General features: G+C 48.8%; 1 protein-coding gene across 8 annotated transcripts in view; it reads right to left on the reverse strand.

The window, feature by feature from the left end:
• The window catches only part of LOC103692890 (uncharacterized), a 26134-nt gene continuing 7448 nt past the window's right edge, over positions 1 to 18686 (reverse strand). For all 8 annotated transcript variants that reach the window (XM_063264617.1, XM_063264616.1, XM_063264620.1 and 5 more), the window contains one exon: positions 1 to 18580. In XM_063264617.1, the coding sequence (XP_063120687.1) occupies positions 8265 to 9518 (1254 nt within the window). In that variant the 5' untranslated portion in view covers positions 9519 to 18580 and the 3' untranslated portion in view covers positions 1 to 8264. The remainder of the gene's footprint in view (positions 18581 to 18686) is intronic.

Raw genomic sequence — 18686 nt, forward strand, 5'->3', positions numbered from 1 at the left:
TTTTTTTTTTTTAATCACAAAAATGGGTATATTTTAAGGGGAAGTGGAAGGAATAATATCCTGTGCTAATTGATGAGCCACCTCCAGTTTTTCCTAGGATAGGGGCCACTGTGGAATCCACACTGGATCATTTGACTTCCAGGCGATGGGCAAAGGTTTAATGTAAGGAGGCTCATTAACAATGACCCTTAGGATAAATTTCCCAAGCCTGTTTTATCATGAGGATGTTTAATTATTTTTAGCTCTTCACTTACACAATAAGGTTTGCCTTGTATATTTTTGCCCAATCCTCTCCCTGGGACAAAGCCTTGTTTCTTCATCGTGTTTTGAACAGGCTGAGTTGTCAGCACAGCTCTCATATCATTGAGTATGTCTCATTGCCAGCAGTTGGTAGGTATTTGTTCTAAAACAAAGGCTGAAACCATCCCTCATGTCCTTCCTCTTCTCTCCATTTAAGAATCTTGTTGCTTTTTTGAGCTGTAGCTGTCCACACTCCTTATAAAGTACGAAACGACTAAGACTAATTACATTTTTAGTTGTTTCTCCTGTTAAAGCAGTTGTAACCAGAAAGTCTGAAAAAGTGTCAATAGTCACAAATAAATATTTTAATTTTCCCAAACCAGAAGTGAGTAACATCTATTTGCCATAACTTATAAGGTATAAATCCTGGAGGATTAACACCATTGTGTGATACAGGAAGAAATTGAGGACACTGAGGACTTGTATTTACAATTTGACTTGTATACCGAATTATTGTCTCTAGCTATTACTGTTTTGATGATATAAAGAATGAGATTCTTTGGCTAATTGTTCCTATGTAAGGCCTATAATCTGCCTGGTATATAAATCTATTGTGGCATTGCCCTCGCTAAGGGGTCCAGGCAATCCAGTCTGAGTTCTTAAATGGCCTATAAGGGAACAGTACATTCTCTTAAATCAGTTGTATAGCATAAATAATTGTAAAATTTGAGGGTTTGCAGTTTCTAAAAAAGGAAAAAATTTAAACAATTGCAAACCATAAGATATACATTGGCTATCAGTATACGAATTAAAAGCTTGATTTTAACATTTTAAAAACAGTGGCTACAGCATGTAATTCAATAATCTGTGCTGAAGCAGGGGGAAACTCAAGAGAATAAACATGTGATCCAATTACAGATGCTGCCTTCTCATTAGATGAGCCATCTATAAATACAGTAAGCGCATTTTCTATGGGCTACATGCGTAAATTTACAGGAAATACAAAAGCATGCATGGAGTAAAATTATCAATTTTGACTGAAAAGTTTGTTTATGTAATAGGCCAAATATCAGTAATTTGTAATAACCAATTTAATTGCTGTTTGGAATAAGGTATGTTTCATCAGGTTCTTTTTCAAAATACTTCCTTGACTCTATCCTAAAATTCTGTATTAACACAATAACAGCTTCATAATAGTGTGTTTAAACTTTCTTTGGAGATGAAGAAAGATGAGTCCACCTCTACATTAGGACCCCAATCTAGGCATGGTCTTCAATTTTCTCAGTTAGCTCCCAGACAATGCACACGCGCGCGCGCGCGCGCGCGCACACACACACACACACACACACACACGCACACGCACACGCACACACACACACACACACACACACACAGAGAGAGAGAGAGAGAGAGAGAGAGAGAGAGAGAGCGCCTCACTCATTCAGTAGAGCTTAAGCTCAGACAGGGCAATGGCCTTCACCCTGAGAGAGTGCCCCTTGCTCTCCAGGAACCTTGCCTCATCTATCCAGGTTTGGCTCATCTATCCAGGGTCCTAGCCCTTCCAGACTATGCTGCTGCTCACTGACCATCAAAGCAAACAAAGAAGGTCCCCCTCTGTTCTCTGCCTTTGTCTGTTTCTGGCTGCCTGCCTCCCGTACCTAAGGCAGGCTTACCCAGCACCTTTTATTTTTAGGATCTTCAAATATTCAGAACGAGACCTTTTTTCCCCTTATTTTCATGACTGGGGAAATGGAAATCACAGACTATTATGAGCATAATAGACTCCAGTGATTATGCAACAAAGAGTTCAAGATAGAGTATGGGAGGGAGGCTCCTCCTGGCTCCAGCCTTGGGGGAGGGATCTGGCTGCCAACAGGAATAAACCCAGCTGTACATCAGCTTCCATAGCCAGGCTCCTGCCCGGGATTGCTGATCAGCTGCTTCTTCCTTGCAGGAAGTGACAGGCATAGACATGAGGCTCATCCCTGTTCGCCATCTCAACTGTTATTTTAAAAGCTTTTCAGATAAGAATAGCAGTTTGTCACTTTCTGTCATTATTTTTCCGACCAGAGACATATTAATATGGATGTGGCTAGCAGGTTCCAAGCTTTGAATTGTGCTCATTAAATCACAGCTGGCTGGGAATAGCCGCAGTCCTGAGCCTTTATTTCTTAAGCCTGTTTTATAATGAAATTAAAATGGACTCCTCCTGACACCTCTTCCCTTGGAAGCAAGCAGCTTAGCCCTCCGGGGGAGTATGTTCTGATGATGTTCTATTCGCAAAAAAAATGCATATGCGATTTCAGTAATTAAAACATTTAATTTGGTGATTACCTTCACAAAAAGAAACTGCTGGGATTGTTTTGGTAGGAGAAGTTCCATCCAGCTGTTATAGCTGGGGGCTATTCTGTCCCAACACTCCAATCCCTCTTCCCTTTAGAAGAACAGCCCACGTGCTTAGGGTGATGTCCTGGGGTCACTCACCACATCCGGGTTTTCTGAGAGCAAGTATATCCAACTAGATAGCCCCATCCTTATCATTGTCCTCTGCTGACACGCATAGTTGGTTTCTGAGACATAATATCTATTTTTTACCAAGAGGTACCGAAAAAGCTGATTCATTGTATCTCCAAGGGAATCCCTTCCGGGAGGATAACACCCAGAAGGAGGGCAGACATTTCAGAGAACAGCTTTTGCACTTAAATAAAACTAGTGCCCCGAGGTAAATTCACCTAGGGAGCTTGTTAGATGAAGGGATTCCTAGACCCTACCCTGCACCCACTGAGCCTGCAAGGGCCCTCGGGGCGGAGTGAGGGTGGGGGCAGGGCAGATACTAGGAACTTCGGCTACTTAACAAGCTCCCTTAGTGATTCATTTGTTTCCTGTAGCCCGGGGGCCACAGATGTGGGAGGCATCTACAGATCTGCAGTTAGGGTGTCACCCTGAGTCACTTAGGGAATGGCGTTACTTCACCTTTGATTTGGGGCAGCTGAGTTTATCTACCTGGAAGACTGCTTTGCTTTCTTTCACAAGGCAGCTAATCAGCTCATCTCCTAGTGCCTGCGAGCCAGCCTTCCTGCCCCTAGGTAGTTAAGAAAGTAAGATTCCATATTGTGTGTGCTGGAGGGAGAACAAGCAGAAGGCCCCACATTTTGCAGTCAGCCCCAGAATAGAGCAGTCCACCGAGTCTCTTAGCCTCATCCCCTGCTGTGTTCAGACTCTTGGAACCTGCAGAGAAAGTGCCTGGTGTGTTTGCTGGCAGGTTGGTATTTTGTTTTATTTTTTTACTTTTTTCCCCCCTTCAGTAGATTCCAAATGCCAGCTCAACAGAGACCTGGACTGGGCTGGGCCTATCAGAGCCTCCCGGGAGCCAATTAAAAATGCGGATACCTGCACTATTGTTAAGCGTCTTGGAAGCTGCACCCTGAAATCTTGGCCGATCTTGGCATTTGGGAACTGCTGTGAGCAGAGAGTACTCCTTGTTAGACCGTGATGTTATTAGAAATAATTTCACAAAGAAGATAGTGTGAAGCAAAAGAAGGAGACTTTCATGTCAGCAGGAGTGACCTGCCCCCGGTGAAGTCAGCCAGCCCTACCCATAGGCTATCCTTACCGAGAGAGCTCAGAGATGTTCCAGAAGGGGAGACCCTGCAACCCTTGACCCGTTTTAGCACTGGCAGCTTCTTGAAAATGAGTAAGGATGGGAAGAGGACGATCCTAACTTCACAGACTGCCATCTCTTATGAATATTTGGGGGCAGGATGGATGGAGTCTCACCTGGGCAGAAGATATAACTCAGGCTGGCTTCGAACTCATGATAATCCCCTTGCTTCTAAATTGTCAATGTACACCACCAAATCCAGCTACATCAGAAAAGATTTTAAAGCAGATTTTTCTTTCTTCCTTCCTTTCTTTCTTTCTTCCTTCCTTCCTTTCTTTCTTTCTTTTCTCTCCCTTCCTTTCTTCCTTCCTTCCTTCCTTTCTTTCTTTCTTTCTTTCTTTCTTTCTTTCTTTCTTTCTTTCTTTCTACATTTGCCTGAGCAGAGAGAACATAGGTGTATGAAGGACAAGCGAGAAAGAGCTCCTGAGAGTAGGAGGGGTGCCTACCCTTAAGGAGGTATCTCTGTGTTCGGTTAAGTGAATACTCAGGTGTGGGATCAGAGAGGAAAAGAAACAGCCCAGATTTGTACTGGTTTGGGTTACTATGGAATGGATATGTAGGACTCGATCAGTCCTACGTCCAGGAGGATTCACGAAAACACAGAGATGGAGATTGATGCAATAAGCAAGAGGTTTAATAATCCAGTACACTGGGGTGACCCTGTACTCAGAACAGAGGCGACCCCGAAGAACAAAGGCCCGCACCCTTTATACTGTTTCAGGGTGTAGGCTTTAAGTTACAGCATGAGTTGGTTATTTCTCATTGGCAGAGCCTATTGCTTTTTTAATTCACTGGTGGCTGCCTATTGTCCTTTGAATTCATTGGAGGCCCTTGGTGAGGAAATATCTTTGGTATGAAGAGCGGGTAGTTAGGGTGAAAGGTCCGGAGAGGACCTTTCCCTCAGGAGACCACCCAAGCGCCCAATGACCGAGCTGAGGCCACTCGGATGCAATCAGCAAGAGGGTTTATTGGAAAACACAGGTACCTGCGGGCACACAGTCTCTTCGGAGGACTTGCACGCCCAGCAGCTCCAGCATGGGGCTTTTATAGGGTTTGGGGAAGCAGAATCGGGCGTACAGAAGCAGATGCATAGTTACGGGGATTGGTGGGTTTAAACGAGGCATATAGACATGTTCACATATGATTGGTTATCTCACATGATGAGGTAATAAGGTATAGCTACACACATTGGCAGGTTTGAATCATATTCGAATGAGGTTGTAACGTGGTAAGAGAGTACGTGCGGGCTGGGACATCCTGAATGTTGGGGGCTCGGGGCTTATCCCTTCCTGCCAGATCCGGTTCTCCTAGTCTGTTCTGTATTCCTTTCCTTTTATGGTCTGTTAGTTTTAACGGTGACTCGGCCCTAGGTATCTGGGCGTGCCTGGGCTCGTTCAAGCCTGTTGCAGCTCTGAGTTAAGATTCATGGGGTGGGTCTTTCATTTTCCCCCATTTTCTTTTAGACTTGAGTAAAATCCTTTACTCAAATCGAATTCTAAGGAATCTCTTTCTGTTGTCTTACCCTCTGGTATTGTTGGGTGAGAACAAGCGTCTGAATGACTGAGAGTCTGTTCTTTATGAACTGCATCAATCTGTTTAGAATGCAGGGGCCAAAGAGGAGGATTAGGAGGAGGATGATTAAGGGTCCCATCAAGGTGGACACCAGGGTAGCAAACCAAGGGGATCGGTTAAACCACCCCTCGAACCAGCCTTGTTGGGAATCAAACAGCTTCTGTCTCTGGGCCAAGCGTTCTCGGAGCTTAGCCATGTTGTCTCTCACTAATCCTGTATGGTCTGCATAGAAACAACATTCTTCTTTTAGAGCAGCACATAGCCCTCCTTCGCGAAGGAACAGCATGTCTAGCCCTCTCCTATTTTGTAAGACTACTTCAGACAAAGATGTTAAGGACTTTTCTAATGCACTCATGGATTCCTCGATAGCTTTTAGATCTGCATTCATGGCCGCTTGTAGCTGACGAAAGTGACCCGTCTCGATGAGGGCGGTGGTCCCCGTCCCTATACCTGCAGTCATTCCTCCTAAGGTGATTCCTCCTAAGAGTAGAGCTAGGGTCATGGTGATGGGTTCTCGCCTGAATCGAGTCAGCCCCTCAAAATGTGAGTATATGTACTCGGGCCCATGGTAGGTGACCTTAGGCCAAATTTCTACCAGTACACAGTAGTCGGAGGATCTGCGGAGGATTACGGCGGAGATACAAGGTGTCAATCCGGTGTTACCGGCCCAATAGGTGCCTGTAGGAGCTGCTAGATAGTAGCTTCCAGTGGGGATCCTCTTGGTGATAGCGCAGAGGACCTGGTGAGTGGGGGGTATGGTCCCTATACAGAGTCCCTGTCCTGAGACTTCCGGCAACGTCAGCCTATGGCTAGGGAGGGTTGTGCAGCTGGCCGGGGCCGTGGTCTGATTAGTATAATTCCTCATGACTGCCACACCCTCATAATAGGGCGGGCTAGAGACCAGGCACAGCCAGCATTCTTGGGTCTTGTCAGGTTCTGAATAATTGAGTGCCAAGTATGCCCGGTCACTAAGTTGATTAGCCGGTCTCCCATTCCTAGCAGCCGAGGGGCCGGTGTGGAAGGGTCCCTAGTCGGGGAGGGAGTTGTCAAGATATCCCCGGAGTTCTGAGTGGTGTTTAGCCATAGTGGGGGTCCGACCGGGGGCAGTGCCGGTGCTGGTCGGGAAGGGGGCTTTTGATCCATGAGGACTGGGTTTAGACCAATCTCTTGTCTGACCCGTTCTCTCACCAGTTGGAGGGAGAACAGGAGTCCTGGGTTAGTTTGGCCAGGGGTATACAACCGTATCCCCCACCTACGCCCCACCTTCCAGTCTGTGTTTTTACCTTGATCCGGTGAATTCTATTGTAATTCGAGATTCGCCTGGAGTCTCAGGGGAGAAGGCCACTAAGTCCCCCTTCTTGGTCCCCCACCATCCTCGAGTGTAAGTCTCACACCCCCACTTAGCGCAGTAGAAGGTCTCAGGACCTCCGCACTCCCGTGTCCTCTTACCTCCGGGACAAGTATACCAATCAGAGTGTCTGCAGGGTGGGTATGAGTTGTGGGGAGTCCGCTCAGTATGCTCCCAGGAGTCCTTAGCCAGTTGACAAAGGTCGAAAGTCAAAGGGGGCCACCAGGTTCCTTCAGCATACTTACCATTAGCTAGGACTTGAGACCAGCCTGTCTCTAAATTAGTTATTATCCAGGACATATTATATACCTGGTGGGGGCTAGCCCCCAGAATCGCCCCACCCCTAGTCCATAAGACAGTTAAGAGCAACAACGTGAAAATCTTAGCTTTAGGGGGTTTTGATTGCGTTGAGCCTTCCATGTCTGGGGCGCGATGTTGTGATCTGCTGTTTCCTCAGGTCGGGCTGCCTTGGCGTGAGATGCGTGGATCCAAACCGCAATTCCGTCTACCTTCAAGGCTGTCGGGGTAGTCAGGAGAACTGTATAGGGTCCTTTCCACCAAGGCTCGAGATTCTTGGTCTGATGTCTGTGCACCCACACGGTGTCTTCGATCTGGAACGGGTGCGGCACCGTCGGTTGTTCAAGCCTGTCTTGGTAGGCCGAGGCTAGAGGTTTCCAGATGTCTCTCTGCATGATTTGTAGGGCCTGAAGATGTGCTGCCAAGGAAGGGCTATTAGCAAATTCAGCGATATTTGAATCAAAGAAATTGATAAATGGGGGTGGGGTCCCGTATACTATTTCAAAGGGAGTCAGGCCATGGGAGCCCGGTGTATTCCGGGCCCGGTATAGGACTAGGGGTAGTAGGGACACCCAATCCTTTGAGCCAGTTGCAAGCGTTAATTTAGATAAAGTCTCCTTAATTGTTCTATTCATGCGCTCTACCTGTCCTGAACTTTGGGGTCTATAAGCACAATGTAACTTCCAATCAATCCCCAATAACTTGGCCACCAACTGACTTACCTGGGAGACGAAAGCGGGCCCGTTATCTGACCCCAATACTTGGGGCATTCCATACCTGGGGAAGATTTCTTCGAGGAGCTTCTTGGTCACCACCTTGGCCGTTTCATGTTTCGTGGGGAAAGCCTCTACCCATCCGGAGAAGGTAGCTATGAACACTAAGAGGTATTTGTGTCCGTACATACCAGGCTTGATTTCAGTGAAGTCAATTTCCCAGTGGGTACCAGGCTAATGTCCTTGGGGACGGACTCCTTGTCCAATTTTAGCTTTTCCTGGATTTACCTGAGCACAGGCCCTGCAGCTTTCAGTCACCTGCCGCAAGGCCTGATCTCGTCCCAGGAGGTAGGTGTCAATCTCTTCTCGTCTTAAGAGGGTCTTCATCTTCTTGAGTCCCAGGTGTGTTAATTTATGTAGGTAGGAGATTAATTCAAAGGTCATCTTCGTAGGCATAACTGTTTTCCCTGTGTAGACCCACCGTTTTAGTTGTGGGTACCAGAACAGCCCCCATTTTCTGTAGGAGCTTCATGTCCTCCGTGGTGTAGAGCCAACCGGTCTGTTCCGGCTGTGGAGACGTGGGTTGATCTTGGTCTTTTAAGGACAGAACTTGGGTGCCCATGGCGGCCTCACGCGCTGAGACGTCAGCTAGCCGATTTCCCCGTGCCTCGGGGCTGTGTCCCTTCTGATGCCCTGGGCAATGTATAATGCTCAGTCTTTTTGGTAGGAACAGAGCTGCCAGGAGGGCCAGAATTTCAGTCTTGTTCTTAATGTCCTTACCCTCAGATGTGAGCAGCCCTCTTCTCCGGTAGATCTCTCCATGGATGTGTGCCGTAGCAAAGGCGTAGCGGCTGTCTGTATATACATTCAGCCTCTTACCTTCTGCCATTTTGAGTGCCTGGGTTAAGGCAATGAGTTCAGCCCACTGTGCGGAGGTACCAGCAGGCAAGGCACTTGCCCAGATCACTTTGTCCTCTGTAGTGACCGCGGCTCCAGCTTTCCATTTCCCGTTCACCAAGTAGCTGCTACCATTGGTGTACGACGTATGGTCATCATCCTGGAGAGGTCGGTCCGATAGGTCTGGTCTGGTTCCATGTACTTCTGCAAGGATCTGCAGACAGTCATGCTGTTCTGCCTCCTCTGGCAAAGGAAGCAGAGTGGCTGGGTTGAGAGCGACCACGGGCCTAAACTGGACCCGTTCCAAATCCAGTAGCAAGGCTTGGTAGTGGGTCATGTGGGAATTAGAGAGCCAGCGGTCAGGGGGCTGTTTTATCAAAGCCTCCACTGCATGGGGTGCCAGGATGGTGAGTGGCTGCCCCAAGGTCAACTTCCCAGCATCTTTAGTTAGGACAGCAATGGCTGCCACCATTCTCAGGCATGGTGGCCAACCGGAGGCCACAGGGTCTAATTTCTTAGACAGGTAGGCTACCGGGCGCTTCCAGGGTCCCAGTCTTTGTGTTAGGACCCCCTTAGCATACCCTTGCTTCTCATCCACAAATAGTTCAAAGGGCTTGGTGATGTCTGGGAGACCCAAGGCAGGGGAGGACAGCAAGGCCCGTTTAATGTTATCAAATGCTTCCTGTTGTTCTGCCCCCCACTGGAAGAGCACCCCCTGTTTAGTGAGAGGGAACAAGGGGGCTGCCATCTCGGCAAACCCAGGAATCCAGAGGCGGCAGAATCCCGCCATTCCTAGGAATTCCCGTAGCTGTCGACCATTTCTTGGGGCTGGGATGTTGGCCACGGTCTGTTTCCTAGCCGGAGTCAGCCATCACTGTCCGTCCCTTAGTTGATAGCCTAAATAAGTAACCTGGGTCTGGCAAATTTGAGCCTTTCTGGCAGAAGCTCGATAGCCCAATCGCCCCAAAGTCTGCAAGAGGGATTCTGTTCCCTGGTGGCATGCTGTCTCAGAAGTGGCCCCTAGAAGAAGGTCATCAACAAACTGAAGAAGTATAAGAGTGGGGTGCTGGACTCGAAAGTCAGCCAAGTCCCGGTGTAAGGCCTCATCAAAGAGCGTTGGGCTGTTTTTGAAATCCTGTGGTAACCTTGTCCAAGTCAACTGTCCCGAAAGCCCCATTTCAGAGTCTTTCCACTCAAAAGCAAATAAAGGCTGGCTTTCTGGGCTCAGCCGGAGGCAGAAGAAAGCATCCTTCAGATCTAAGACCGTATACCAAGTATGGGTGGGAGGCAGGGTGCTGAGTAGGTTATAAGGGTTTGGGACAGTTGGATGAATATCTTCTACTCTTTTGTTGACCTCTCTCAAATCTTGTACCGGCCTATAGTCTCCAGTGCCGGGCTTCTTAACAGGTAGTAGAGGCGTATTCCAGGGTGACCGGCAAGGGACTAGGATGCCTTGGTCTAAGAGCCTCCTGATATGTGGCTTTATGCCCTGATAGGCTTCCCATGACATGGGGTACTGTTTAATGGAGACAGGAGTCGCGGTGGCCTTTAACTGGATAATTAGGGGAGGCTGTTGGAGCGCCAACCCCATCCCGCCAGTCTCCGCCCAGGCCAGCGGGAATTTCGTGACCCAAGAGTCTATTTCTAGAGATTTTGGCTTGTCCTGTTCTGGTTCATATAATCTATATTCATCTTCTAACTGAAGGGTTAAAATCTAAAGAGGAGTACCGCGGGGCCCGGTTACTCGGGTCCCTCCTTCTTCAAAATGGATCTGAGCTTTTAATTTGGTAAGCAAGTCACGGCCCAGCAAAGGGTATGGGCAGTCCGGAACATGTAAGAAGGAATGGGTCACCTTACCAGTAGCCAACTGAACCCGTCGATCTGTAGTCCAACGGTATCTCTTGCTGCCAGTGGCTCCTTGTACCCAGGCTGTCCGGTCGCTGAGTTGTCCAGGGGCCTGGGTGAGGACTGAGTGCTGGGCTCCTGTGTCCACCAGAAAGGTGACTGGCTGCCCCCCAACTTCAAGAGTTATCCTGGGCTTAGGGGGGGGCTCCTGGCCCTGACCTCCCTAATCTTCATCTAGGGCCAAGAGGGAGGTCTGTGGGCGGGGTCTTCGGAGCCTGCTGGGTTTCTTAGGGCAATCTCTGGCCCAGTGTCCTCTTTCTTTGCAATAAGCACATTGATCCTTATCTAGCTTTGGCCCCTTTCGAACTCCCACCCTCTCTCCCCTTTTCTCTTGACCCTGAACTACGGCAGCCAAGATTCGACTCAACTCTCTGCTTCTTTTTCGGTCTCTCTCATCCTTTTCTCTGCGTACTCTATCTTCCTTTTCTTCTTGTGTCTCTCTCTTGTTATAAATTCTTTCTGCCTCCTTAAGTAAATCCTGCAACGTATACCCTTGTAAATTTTCTAGTCTCTGTAGCTTGGCCCTGATATCTGGTGCTGCCTGCCAGATGAAGGACATGGAGACATTTGTCATTTGTCCTGGATCATCTGGATCATAAGGGGTATACATGCGATAAGCTTCCTTAAGTCTCTCTAGGAAGGCTGAGGGAGTCTCCGCAGCCTCTTGTACCACTTGTTTCACCTGAGCCAAATTGGTGGGGCGTCGTGCCGCCCCTCGGAAACCCACTAGGAGCAACTGGCGTTAAAGGCGTAGGTGTCTCCTACCTTCAGCCGTGGTGAAATCCCAATCAGGTCTCGTAAGTGGGAATGCGTCATCGATCTCTTCCGGGAGCAAGGTGGGGCGTCCATTGTCCCCAAAAACATGTTTCCTGGCCTCTAAGAGCACTCTCTGCTTCTCCTCAGAGGTCAGGAGGGCCTGTAAAAGTTGCTGGATATCATCCCAAGTGGGCTGATGGGTAAGCAAGACAGATTCTATCAGGTCGGTGAGAGCCACCGGATCCTTAGAAAAGGGGGGGGGGTGTTGTTTCCAGTTATATATGTTGGCCGCTGAGAATGGCCAGTATTGCGTCTGGCCGCCGGCCCCTTGTCTAAGCGGAAAGGCCTGGGAGGTGGAGTCTGGCGCCACCTCTCGTCGTCCCCGCAGTCTTCCAGCCACAGGGGAAGGGGCTGCCTCATGTTGCGGTCTAGCAGGCGGCTCCACTTCCTCTTCTCTGGGCGGGGCTGTAGGTACAGGGTACGGAGGAGGTTCTTCCAACAGGAGATCTATAAGGGGGGAATTTGGGTCCTCTGGGAGGACAGGTTTCGGGGGAGGGACTTTGGGAGACTCTTCCTTAGTTAGAGCAGGATAGAGAGAGGAAGAAGCAACCAAAGGGTCAGGTGGGCTCGGGGAAACAGGTTTAGGGGAAACAGGAAGCCAATTCGGGTCCACAAAGGGTTCTGCCCAAGGAGGAGGGCTAAATGCCAAGCTCTCCCAGGTGACAATGTAGGGCACCTGGTCAGGGTGTCCGTACGGCTTCTGGCGGAAAATCAGGTCTTTAACCTGCAAAATAGTGGTCTTGTTAAAAGTGCCGTTCACCGGCCATCCCACATCGTAAGTGGGCCACTCGGACGTGCAGAGGGTCTGCCATTTTCCTTTCTTGATCTCGACCGACTGATCACGTGCTCGGTCTCGGACGTCCTTCCAATGGTCTAGAGTGAGACTCAAGGGGGTTGTTAGCGATTGTCCCATGGTAGCTTCAAAGAAAATTAGGGCACAAATTAGACAGACAAATCCAATGATCAGACAAACAACAGACAGACGCGCCGCGTGTCTTCGACGTAAAACCCAAAACAAAGAGTCAGAAGGAGGTGCCGAGGGTCCTGGACCCTCTCCTCCAACCAAAACCACGTATCCTTCCGATACGGGCTGAGCCCCAAAGAACCAGGCTCCAGACACCCTTGGAACGTCTTCCAGGGCTGCGGGGGGAGAAGTCCGAGCTCGTCAGCTCCTTCTCTGACCCGCCCAAATGGAGGCGCTGAGGGTCCTGAACCCTGAGACACCGAAGGCCCTGGGCCTTCTCCTCCGACCAAAACCCAGATCTTAGTCCAAAACTGAGACGAACTGAACACGTGCACAAGACAAGACAAGACAGGGCAAGACACGACAGATGCCGGCCAGCTTACCTCCCGGTGGGTGGTCGGTGATCTCTGGGCGGAGGATCTCCAGATCCCGGACAAGCTCCCAAAATGAAAGACCTCCGGAGAAGACCTTTCCTTCAGGAGGAGACCCCAAGTGCCCAATGAGCGAGCCGAGGCCACTCGGATGCAATCAGCAAGAGGGTTTATTGGAAAACACAGGTACCTGCGGGCACACAGTCTCTTCGGAGGACTTGTGCGCCCAGCAGCTCCAGCATGGGGCTTTTATAGGGTTTGGGGAAGCAGAAGCGGGTGTACAGAGCAGATGCATAGTTACGGGGATTGGTGGATTCAAACGAGGCATATAGACATGTTCACATATGATTGGTTATTTCACATGATGAGGTAATAAGGTATAGCTATACACATTGGCAGGTTTGAATCATATTCGAATGAGGTTGTAACGTGGTAAAAGAGTACGTGCGGGCTGGGACATCCTGAATGTTGGGGGCTCGGGGCTTATCCCTTCCTGCCAGATCCGGTTCTCCTAGTCTGTTCTGTATTCCTTTCCTTTTATGGTCTGTTAGTTTTAACGGTGACTCGGCCCTAGGTATCTGGGCGTGCCTAGGCTCGTTCAAGCCTGTTGCAGCTCTGAGTTAAGACTCATGGGGTGGGTCTTTCAAGGGTATGCAGAAGGAGCAGGAAGGAAGAGCTTATGGCCATGTGGGTAGACATGACACATGCCTGTGAGCCCTGAACTTGTGATGCAGGAGGAGGGTTGCTTCCAAGTTCCAAGGCAGCCCAGGCTGTGTAGTGAATACAGCCTGACAGGTGCCACACAGAAGACAAAGTGAAAGTGTGGGGAAAGGGTGTTTGTGAATTCTGCTCACGGTCACTCATTTATGATGGAGTTCAGAGAACAGGAAATGGAGATGCTGCTGGATGCCTCAGAAGGCTGGGAGCTTCATGCTGAGTCAGCTGCAGCCAAAAGGAAGGAATGGGGGAAGGGGGGTGGCACACACATCAGGACACAACAAACTACCAGGAGGGTGTGGGGCAGGTGCTGAGAACACAGGGGGTTGTGGGCAGGAAGAGGCACACAGGAAGCCTCCAGTCATGTCCTGACACAGACTGCAAGGCTCTGCCTCACGGGCACCCATCTGCCCCGCAGCAGTATAGCCGCTGACTGTCCTCTATCACTTTGCCCTCAGCACTGAGGATGATCCAGGGACTTGTAGCACAAACCCAGTCCCTCTCTATGGCAAGTCGGCCTTGTAGACAAACCATGAACACCATGACAAGGACCCTGGGGCATAGGTATGGTCCACCCCGAAGCATCTTTCAGGTTTATTGAAGAGGCTGTCCCAGAGACTGAGACTGGGCAATGAGTAGAAGTAGCTAAATCGAGAGGACTGAGCACGAGGCCAAGAAGACTGGAGATGAGGGAGCTGGGTGCACATGAGCTCCCCACCTTGGTGCATCTCCTCCCACTAGAATCTGGAGTTCTGGCTGGAGGAGAGGTGGGTGATCATAGGAAGAGCTTGTGACCTAGGAGAAGTGGCCTTGTTCTGAGGCCAGCACCCTCTATAATAAACAATGCTTTATCAAGGGAGGAGGAAGCTGGGGAAAGGCAGAATTCCTAAACCAAGATAGAGGAGGCAAAGCAGTTCCTGGAGGTGACAGAAACTGGGTGACCTCGGGTAGGTGCCAAGATGAAGACAACTGAAGGCTAGCCATTCAAGAGGCTGGGAACCCACAGGGACATCAGCCTGGTGGTTGGCAGGAGTCAGCCAGGGGAGAGTCAGAATCACTGAAAGACTGTGTCCTAGGCCCGGGCCCTCCCACCTGATAAATCTTACATTGGCTTCTCCAGCTGGGACCTGTAGGCTGCTTCTGATAGTGCAGGAAGCACGGCTTTGAGAAACGTCAGGAAAACAGCACTCCAATTTTCTTTATGTAAAAGATAAACATTGGTCTGCAAAATTAGGAGCAAACGAGACTTTAAGAATATCAAGAGCAAGATGCTCGCAAGGCCTTGTGTCTCTGACATGCTCAGAGGGACCTGAGGGGACGAGGATGTAATAAGTCACATTCTTTTCATAAGGGTTGAGAGCTTCAGTGTTCTGCTCAGGGGTCTCCAGTACCCCTATCTCTAGATGCAAGTGTCTCACAAGGGTCCCTGCTGCTCTCCCCTGAAAGCCACCTCTTTCCCAGCACATCTCCCTTGGCTGGTTTTGAGGATATCCTTGCTCCTCTGGCCTAGAGTCACCTCCAGGCTTCAGCGCCTATTCCTGGCAAAGTCTCAGATGAGAACTCTGATGTGCTTACCAAAGAACTGCTTTCAGAAATGTTTCTGGAATGGCAGTGCTCTCTCGGATGCTACTGCTGGCAACATCTGAATATCTCCCAGGCCATATGTCACCTGGGTGCTGAAGGGCAGAGAGGAAGGAGCTAGAGTGCTCTTGGGAGCCTTTGAAGAACCAACACTGCTTCCAACTGGAGCAGGGAGACAATTTCCTACCTCCTTCCATGCAGCCCAGCAATGGCTAGGGAGTCCCAGGCCTTTGTGACTCAGAGGCAGAGCCTTCCCAGGCTCCAGTCCCTCACTGAGATCCCTGTGGGAGGCCAGTGCTCTCCGTCTCCCTCCCACTGAGACGAACTTAGCTTTGCCCATAGCCACTGGACACTGCCCATGTGCGATTCTTTTCATGCCATGAACTTCCTCTCGCTCTTCTATGTCTCTTAACTAATTTCTTAATTTATGTAGGTGATTTAAAAAGGACGCTGCTGAGTATAGAATATAGAACGTGCTCTTCTAGGACCACAGACTCAAAACAAGACTAGACCTCATTTAGACAGTAATTCACTGTTTTTGAGGTTAAATCTGTTGCTATGTATTGTAATGCTAAATTCTGTACTCTAAAGGTCTTGTTGCCTATAAATGAATTCACTTATGAGCTTTTGTTGTGCAAACCTTGTTCCTTAAAACTGTTGGTTAAATAAAAATGTCTACGGACAATTACTGGAGGGATAAGAAGTAGGCGGGTTTTGAGTTACCTGTTTGGGGATTGCAGAGAGAGGAGGAAGAAGAAAGCCACCATGAGATGGACTTTGAGCAAATGGCCAGGAGAAATATCGAGTATTTGGGGTACACCACTGGGGAAGTAGCCAGGCCAGCAGTTAGAAAAGTAGGTTGAGGTTACCTCCCCAGTAACCAAAGCCAAGTAAAATAACGATAGTCTGAAGTTCATTCACTCGTAAACTAGACAGTAATAAGTTTAAATTGGTTCAAATACACACTGCCAAATATGTATGTCAGCACACTGCTGGAAAGGCTGCTTAGCAGAGTCTGGTGAAGTTGAAGAAACTCACACCCAAAGACGATGTGACTCCAGGCCACAAAAATGCTGTGATTGTCCACCAAGACATGCACTGGAATGACCCTAATAGCCTTGGTCAGTCCTCACCATATTCTCAAGTGGGAAACATCCCCCATGTTGATCTGGGTAAATACTGTGAGTACAGTGGCCTTTACTCAGCAAGATTAGAGTAAGATCCTACAACACAGAAGGATCTCAGAGTCCTGTTGCTGAGTAAGGGATCGAGACACCAACATAGAGCTTTCTCTCTCTCTCTCTCTCTCTCTCTCTCTCTCTCTCTCTCTCTTTCTCTCTAAGACTTATTTATTTTATTTGTCTGTGTACACTGTAGCTGTTTTCAGACACCTGAAGAGGGTATCAGATCCCATTACAGATGGTTGTGAACCACCATGTGGTTACTGGGAATTGAACTCAGGAACTCTGGAAGAGCACCCAGTGCTCTTAACCGCTGAGCCATCTCTCCAGCCCCAACATAGAGATTTCTATACATTGGCATTTGTACAAAGCTGAGACTCTGTCTAAGGCTCTAGAAAACAGGTCAGTGGACCCTTGTGGAGAGGTCGAGGTATTTGCGGGTAAAAGGGCTTCTGGTGTCTTTTGCTATGAATGACAAATCAACAGGCTAAACATTTATATTTTTCTCTTTTCTGCAAGTATGTCATTCCTCAATAAAATTTAGATTAAAACAAAGCAAAGCAAAAAAGCAATCCTACCATGGGGGCATCTTTTAGGATTGAGAATAAAAATCAGGCCACAGAGGGTGTACTATACCGAGTCCAGGTGGCCTTCCATCCAAGCTCCACCCTGCTCTAGAACCTCCTTAGCTGTAACCACTAGTCCAGTCCACACAATGGGTCAGACTCAGATCAGTAGCAGAGGGCTCACTGCTTGGCTGGAGCCGACCCTGCTATTGAATGGTTTTCGTTGTCATTTGCTGATGTGTAGTAACAGAACAAGGCATGTGTCCTGCTGTGGACTGTACCCCGACTCTGGCAGGCCTGTTTGTTTTTGAGTCAGGGTCACAAGAAGGTCAAGTTAGCCTTGAACTCACTAAGAAGCAGAGGAGGACCTTGAATTCCCAATCTTCCTCTCAAATGCTGTGATTCAGCCATATATTGTCATGCCGTAAGACCTCAACCCTCGGTCAGTGGTACTTACTTCAAGACACCCATGAGTGAGACACCAAGAAGCAGATCGATGTAAAAGAGGTTTATTTTCTGGTGTGTCGGGGTCAACCTTCAATCAGTCCCTCGTGTCGAGTGACTAGAAGGTGATCCCGAATGACTCTAGCAAGCAGTTTTTATACTTTTCAGGAGCACAGGTTATATCAGTAAGGTTACAGTTTAAACTTATTGGCTAATCATATTGACCTTTAAATCTATTGGCTAGCAAGCATTGGTCAGTACATTCTGAGAACTTTTTTTACTGAAGAATATTCCTGTGGGTGGACAATGGAACTTGGCCTAGCCTTGTCCCAAGGCAGGTGGGTGTAAGGCTGGTGAAAGCCCTAAGGGTCCCTTTTTCTTGTACAAGCTCTAATCTTGGAGCTACACTCAGGGGCCTCTGATGACTAACTCATATTCTTCAGGTCCTGTCCTCAGGGTCTCATATTATTGGTGCAGGACCATCAGCTGCACTGCTCCCCATTCTCTCTTTTATGAAGGCTATAAACTTGTTCAATATGCGGGGTCCAAAGGTCAACAATAGCAGAACAAAGAGGGGGTCTTAACAAGGTGGATATGAGGGTGGTTAGCCAAGGAGACGAGTTAAACCAAGACTCGAACCAGCTCTGACTGCTCTCTTTCTCTTTTTCTGTTTGGCTATCCCTTTTCTCACCTTGGCCATCATCATACCCCAATTTGTACAACCTGAGTCCCCAAGTTTTTCCCTTTAGCCATCCTGTTGCTTCTTTGCCTTTCTGAGTGAATCTGATTATTATTGGGTTACAGGTGGTGTTTGCCCAGGGAGTATCCCAATACCCTTGGTCCCCCAGATAGGGTCCCCCTATAGTATAATTTTTTTCCATGATCAAGTCCCAAGAAGAGGAGGGGTTCCAGTAGGTGTCTCCTGTAGTGTGGCATTCCCAGGCTGGTCAATAAAACTAGTCTGGACCCCCACATCGGTGAACTTCTGCCCGGCTTCTTCCATCTCGAGGGCAAACTTAAGTGGGGTCTCCTGCAGGCGATATCTGTGCAGGGAATGCACATCCTACAGCCCACCCCCTAACCCCAGCCCAGAGCCCTCTTTCTCCCATATGTGCAGTTTGCTTCCGCCAGTGCTCCCATCATGGGTGGGGATGTCCCAGCAGTCAAGTCCTGCTGCCTGCTGGCACAGGTTGAAAGTGAAGTCAGGCCACCAGGTGTTGAAGGGTTTGGAGTCCATCAAGGAGGCAAACTCATCTCCAGTTCCAGTGGAAACCACAGACCAGGTTTGACAAACCGGCACAAGGAAGCTGCATAGGATGGGGGGAAGGAATCAAAATCCAGAGGTACCACCAGGCAGACATGATCAGGGTCTAGCAATCTTGAGCTTGAGTGGATTGCCCCTCTTTTGTACCA

Source organism: Rattus norvegicus, chromosome 7 (assembly GCF_036323735.1).
Source record: "Rattus norvegicus strain BN/NHsdMcwi chromosome 7, GRCr8, whole genome shotgun sequence".
Lineage (NCBI taxonomy): Eukaryota > Metazoa > Chordata > Mammalia > Rodentia > Muridae > Rattus > Rattus norvegicus.